Here is a 7,038-nt window from a genome sequence, read left to right as displayed (position 1 = left end):
GTGTATATATATGCATATATATGATATATATATAATGTTATATAACATATGACATAACAGTAGAATTAAATTATCTAGGGGGGACTGGAAGGGAAGAAACATGGAAAGAGAAAAGAGAAAGAGCATAATGGAATATTGGAGGAAAAGAAAAGAAAAGCGGAAAGAGAAAGAGCATAATGGAATATTGGAGGAGCAGATTAAAATCTATATCTTTGTATAAAAATACAACCATAAAACTCATTATTACATGCAAGAATATGTACTAATTCTTAAAAAATGAAATGACTGGGAATCATGGCACACACCTTTAATCTCAGCAACGATGAGAATTTCGGCAGGTGAATCTCAGGTTGAAGTAAGTCTGGTATATGTAGCAAGTTCCAGGCCAGTCAAGAGTATATAATTGATAAAACAGAAACAATGGGGTGGAAAGAAAGCTGTCAGGATAGAAAGTAAATTAATGATTGTCAAGAATTGTGAGTTTTCATTTAACAGATAGGATTTTAGTTTTAGAAGATTTAAAACTGTTACACAGATGGATGTGATAATGGTCTGAATTGTGTGATTAAATGGGGCAGTATATTAGGATAGGGTTGCCATGCAATAAAATGAACATGATTTAGTATCAGTCTTTGTCTGATTGTAGTTAGACTGGAACCATTATAAATTCATTTAACCAAATTCAGTTTTACATGTGTATTCATGAAGCATCACTATGTGTTAAATAGGAGCCATTCTAATCAGTTTTCTGAGTTCTATGTGAACCTTTTGAAGATTCAGTTGTTGTCATTCTGTTTGACTGTAAACCTCTACTGCAGTGAGTTGTAACCTCTTTAGGATCTATTTCCAGCACCCACATGGTGGCTCATAACCAACTCTAACACCAGTCCTACAGTATCTGATACCCTCTTTTGGTCTCAACAGGTACTGTCTGTACATGCTGCATAGGCCATACATGCAGAAAAGGACCCCCTTACAAAATTTCTTAATTAAAAATGTTTTGATTCATTCAACATAGAACAAATATTGTTCAAAAATATCCAGTATCAAACAGCGTCTTAATATTCATACAGAGGTTTTCACAAGGATCTGGATTTACATTCAGTTCTAAGAATTGTCCCTAGGAGTATATGGTGGCAGGCACAAAGGCAAACATTGTCAACCCTCCTTGACTCTATTGATGAACTGCACTGTTTTATTGATCGTTTCTTTTCAGTTGGTTATGATGCCCTCTGACTGTAGCCTTAGCATAAAGGGTCTCGTTTGGCTTGATTTGGTTCAATTTGGCTTTTTAAGATAGGGTTTCTCTGTGCAGCCCTGGCTGTCCTGGATCTCTCTCTGTAGACCAGTCTGGCTTCAAACTCAGTGATTTCTGACTGCTTCTGATTGCTCTGAGTGCAGGGATTGAAGGGGTGTGCCACTGGTGTCTAGTGAATTCATATGAATCAATTTAACACATTATTCATATAAATTATAGTGAAAGGGTGAAGGATAAATCCACATATATCTGAAAGATAAAATAATATATCAATACCTTTGAACCTTTTGAAGTTGAGATTTGACTCTCATCTAATTATTCCTCAGGTATCACTTATGTCTTTATTTTGAAGATTTATCAAGCTCTGTAATCTGAGACAACTGTTCAAGATGGTGGACACGTCTGGATATGGCTTGCTGAAGCATCTGCGAAAACTGAGTGACGGGGAGTTCTGGAGCTTTAAAGAGCTTCTCAGGAAAGAGCCAGAGAAATTTAAGCTCAAACCAATATCCTGGATGAAAATTGAGAATGCTTCCAAAGAAGAACTGGTAATGCTATTGAACACACATTATCCAAAACAGGCATGGGATATGGCGTTGAGCCTGTTTCTACAGGTCAATCGGGAAGACCTCTCAATCATGGCTCAGAAAAAGAGGAGATGTAAGTGAGAATGGAGAGAAAGGGACACATGGGGAAATGTTGGCTACCAGTTTTGGCTGCTGGCAGGGTGTGGAGCGGTGTGGAAACAAGAACAGTGAACAGAAGGAAGGATTAGACAGGGGAAGTCAATTATTTCCTGAGAGACAGGACAGAGAGGAAGCACATCTTGGAATGGCTTCTCCTACTCTGACAATCTCTTTCTATTGAAGGCTTGTTTATGCATAAAATCATTTCCTCAGAAATTTTATTCACTGATTACACAGCATTTAAAGATACATTTTTTCTAAAGTCTTCCTTGATTACATGAGAATATTGAAAGAGGAACAAAGAATGTGAGCATCAATTTTAGGGAAAGTAAAAATTAACATTGTAATAAAATCAATAAACTCAATATCTTCTTCCTTAAGATTGGTTCTGTAAGGGGTTGGGGATTTAGCTCAGTGGTAGAGCGCTGGCCTAGGAAGCGCAAGGCCCTGGGTTCGGTCCCCAGCTCCGGAAAAAAAAAGATTGGTTCTGTAAAGACTTAAAGTTATAGAAATGCTAGACAGGGCGACTCTATTTGAATTTGATTCTCTTTTAGTTTGGTACAGAATTAATAGATCTAATGTTATTCCTTCTAGAAACCTGTAACACCAAACTTGACTTTCTACAAAAGTCCAATCTCTCTGACACTTATTTAATTCTTCCTTTCCTTCCTCTATATTTCTTTTATTTTTGGCATAAGCCCATTGCCATTTTCCTTTGATTCTTAAAATATTGTGTAGCCCCTTGCTTAAAGGGAATCTTTCAGAAAAGTACTGGTCTGGTAAGTCAGGAAGGCATGCAGTTCAGTGACCCACAATACCTTCCTCTGTGTCTCTGTCGTGAACCCCTGTTTCAATATGATTCCTAACTTTAGTACAACTCTGTAAGGAACAAATGGACATCAAGATTCCTAAAACTGCTCACTTTCGCCTTCAGGAAGTTACCAAGGTGTGTTATTAAATGTATGATCAAAATCTCTTCCTATTTATACAAGTTCTTTATTTCTGAAGCTGAACATAAAAACCTAGAAGTTCCATTACAGTTTGCCAGCTTCTAGATTTCCCTAAGTTTTTCTTCTTTAGTAATTTTCTCAAATCCTCTGATTCATACTTACTAAAAACACTTGTTAATTATCTAAATGTTTATTTAGGTAACAGGTTCTTAAGAACAACTCAATTTTCTGTTATAACTGTTTAATTCAGGGAATTTTCGTTAATTTCATTCTTGTTTGCACCAGCATTTTGTTATCACAGTTCTAGCTTTAAGAGGGTGTGGCTTATGGGGCTGGAGAGATGGCTCAGCGGTTAAGAGCACCCGACTGCTCTTCCAGAGGTCATGAGTTCAATTCCCAGCAACCACATGGTGGCTCACAACCATCTGTAAAGAGATCTGATGCCCTCTTCTGGTGTATCTGAAGACAGCTACAGTGTATTTATATATAATAAATAAATAAATCTTTAAAAAAAAGAGGGTGTGGCTTTAACAGTGAGACATACAAGTATAGCAAAGGGTATGTAGCAAATTTGCACTAAGGGCAACAGAGGGACAGCTCAGGTGGTTCAAGCACTGGAGCTTTGTCAAACAGTATCTTTAGGACACTTGGTAAGTTAAGGACAGGGTAAGTTAGCCAAGTAGGAGCTTCTATTCTAAACTCTGTGTTCTCCCTATATTACATCCTGACTGCAATTCCTTCTCCCTCCATTCTCTGATTTCCCCCCTCCCTTCTCACACATATCTGCTGCTCCTGCATTTATCTTCAGAAAAGAGCAGGCTTCCCAAGGATATCAAATGGAACATGCTTACAAGTTACAATAAGACTAGGCACACACCCTCATATAGGACTGGATGGGGTGAGCCAGCAGGAGGGAAAGTGTCCCAAGAGCATGTGAAAGAGTCAGATATGCCAACTCTGACTCTTAGGGATCTCACAAAATCACCAAGCTGACAACTGTAATATGAAGGTGATGTCATCATTGAGTGTCTGGATATTTGAGATAGGTTGAAAAAGCCAATGAGTATTATATACAGATCACCATTTACCTGGGATGACAGAGGATATCCTAATGCACATGTCAAGAAAAGAATACAGGATCGATTGTAACTAATAAAGCAGATTCTAATATTAATATTGTTTTCTCTAGTTAGCCAGGAAAATCATTCTTTTATCAGCTTTTTTAAAATTGCATTAAAAACAACAAATACATTCCTCCCCCCCTCTCCCTCTATTTCCTCTCTTTCTTTTTCAATCTTTGAGAATGTTTCACTGTGTAAGTCAGACTTGACTTGAACTCATGACTTCCTGCTTTTACTTCTTAAGTTCTGTGTTCTCAGATACCCAGTGCCAGACTCAGCTGCAATGGATTTCTATCATATACTCACCCATCGTTTGCATAGACACATTACCTTTGTGTCCTCTGAATTCCTCAAGACAGTAGAGAAAGATCCAAATTCGCAATATTAGAATACCTCCAGGTGTGAAGCTCATCAAAATTCTTCTGGAGGGAGTATTTTACCAACAAATCACTTCACATTTCAGAGGCATCTAAACTATCTCCATGTCCCAATTTGTCTATATTTCCTACATCCTTTGACAGAATTAAATTATGGTTTAACCTATGTTGTAAATGTCCATCAAAAGTCTTCAGCAAAACCACATGCGTGGTTTGGCTAGTCCTTAATTATATGACTTACTGGCTAGTCAGCAGCAGCAAGATAATCAGTGTCACTAAATTGGTCTCCTCATGGGGATAAGAATATCTGCTATTTAGTAAAGACCATGTAGACATGTACATATAAGATATTAATAATAACTGGACATGGTCACTGTATCACTTACCTTTCTGTTGCTGAGATAAAACACCATGGCCAAAAACAACTCATGGAAGAATTTTATTTTGGATTATGATTCCAAAGTAACATCCATTATGGAGAGAGGCTTGACAACAGACGAGCATAGTGATAGAGCAAGGAGCTAAAAATCACACCTCAGCTGCAAGCATGAAGCAAAGAGAGTGAACTGGAAGTTTGGCGAGGCTGTAAAAGTTTAATGCCTTGCTGGTATGGAATTACTTATTTCCTGTGCTTCCTTGGATTTAGTTATCCTCCTTGGGTTGGAGTTTTCCTCCTAGTTTTTTTCTGTAGGACCGAATTTGTGGATAAATAATTGTTTTAATTTGGATTTGTCTTAAAGTATCTTGTTTTTCCATCTATGGTGATTAAAACTTTTGCTGGGTATAGTAGTCTAGGTTGACACCTACAGGTTTTTTGGAGGTTGCAAGATCTATCCCAGCCCTTCTAACTTTGAGAGTCTCTCTTGAGAAGTTGGTGTAATTCTGATAGGTCTGCCTTTGTATGCTACCCCCTGCTGCTTTTAATATTGTTTTTCTCTTCTGAATTTTTGTGTTTTGATTATTATGTGAAAGGGGAATTTTCTTTTCTAGTTGGTGTGATTTTCAGGCTAATTGAAGTTCTATAGGTTTCTTGTATGTTTACAGGCATCTCTTTCTCTAGATTGGGAATCTTTTCTTCTATGATTTTGTTGAGAATATTTTCTGGGCCTTGTACCTAGAATTCTGCTCCTTCTTCTATTCTTATAATTCATAGGTTAGGTCTTTACATGGTATTCCAGATTTCCTGGATGTTTTATGTCAGGAAGTTTTTAGATTTAACATTTCTCTGACTGATGTATCATTTTTTCTGTTATATTGTCTACATCTGAGATTCTTTCTTCCATCTCCTGTATTCTGTTGGTGATGCTTGCAGCTGCTGTTCTTGTTCTTTTCCCTATTTTTCCATCTGCAGGATCTCCTCAGTTTGTTTTTACTTTATTGATTCTATTTCCACTATCAACTCTTGCACAGTTTTATTTATATCTGGATGGTTTGGGTCCTGGATGTTCTTGCTCTATTGGGATCTATATATATCTCTATCTCTATCTCTATCTCTATCTCTATCTCTATCTCTATCTCTATCTCTATCTCTATCTCTATCTCTATATCTATATCTATATATATTGGGATCTATTGGGATCTATATATATCTATATATTGGGAAGGAAGTGAACCTTGATAGACTTGGTGTGGCAGCCTTCTGACGCTATCCTTGGAATATACGGTTCCAGATATGCAGTTCTTTGTGGTTCAAGAGCCACAAATCTGATGAAGGTGGGTGGAGAGGTGGCAGGAAAATTGAGTTCCCCCTGGGATAGAAGCCTGCACAGGGAACCTTGGCTTGGCCCAAAGGGTTCAGAGATGTGAGATGATAGGAGGAGCAAGAGAAGCTTACATGTATGGCTCAGGATCTTAAGGTCTTAGAAAAGTCTTGACTGCTGAGAGGTAGCAGGAGAATATATGTCTCCCTGGAATAGCACTCTGCTATTCCAGGTCTAATGAAGGTGGGGGAGAGGTGACAAGAGAATGGATGTCTCATTCCCTCCCAGTCACCCCCTTCCACAATCCTACCTCCATCCCCCCTTCCCTTAGCCTCTGAGATGGTGGGTCCCCCATGGGTATTCCCACACTCTGACACATAAAGTCTCTGTCAGAGCAGGCAAATCCTCTCCCACTGAGGCCATAGAAGGTAGCACAGCCTTAAGAACATATCCCACAGGACAGGCAACAGCTTTTGGGATAGTCTCACTCCAGTTTCAGGGAACCCACATGAAGCGTAAGCTGCAAATATGCTACATATGTGCAGAGAGGCCTAATTCCAGCCTCTGTGTGCTCTTTGGTTGGTGGTTCTGTCTCTGAGAACCTCAAGGGTCCAGGATAGTTGATTCTGTTGATCTTCCTGTTGAATTCCTATCCCCTTCAAAATTACAATCCTTCCCTCTGCTCTTCCATAAGAGTGTCCAGTTTCCATGCACCATTTGGCTATTCATTTCTGCATATGTCTGAGTCAGTTACTGAGTAGAACCTCTCAGAAGACATTCATGCTAAATTCCTGTCTGCAAGCATAAGAGTGTCATTAATACTGTCATGGATTGGTGCTTGTTGAGGTGATGGGTCTGTAGTTGGGCTGGATATTGCTTGGCCATTCCCTTAGTCTCTACTCCATTCCCCAAACCTGCGCTTCCAAACCACCATAGCTATGCATTC

General features: G+C 38.7%; 1 protein-coding gene across 2 annotated transcripts in view; it reads left to right on the top strand.

Moving 5' to 3' along the window:
- The first annotated feature begins 1,647 nt into the window (after window positions 1–1,647).
- The window catches only part of Nlrp9 (NLR family, pyrin domain containing 9), a 50,333-nt gene continuing 44,942 nt past the window's right edge, over window positions 1,648–7,038 (top strand). For both annotated transcript variants that reach the window (XM_039103829.1, NM_001169149.1), the window contains exon 1: window positions 1,648–1,918. In XM_039103829.1, coding sequence (XP_038959757.1) covers window positions 1,648–1,918 — 271 coding nt within the window. The remainder of the gene's footprint in view (window positions 1,919–7,038) is intronic.

This window comes from Rattus norvegicus, chromosome 1 (assembly GCF_036323735.1).
Source record: "Rattus norvegicus strain BN/NHsdMcwi chromosome 1, GRCr8, whole genome shotgun sequence".
Classification (NCBI taxonomy): Eukaryota; Metazoa; Chordata; class Mammalia; order Rodentia; family Muridae; genus Rattus; species Rattus norvegicus.
Note: the sequence above shows the minus strand (reverse complement) of the source record. Positions and strands in the feature narration are given on the sequence as shown.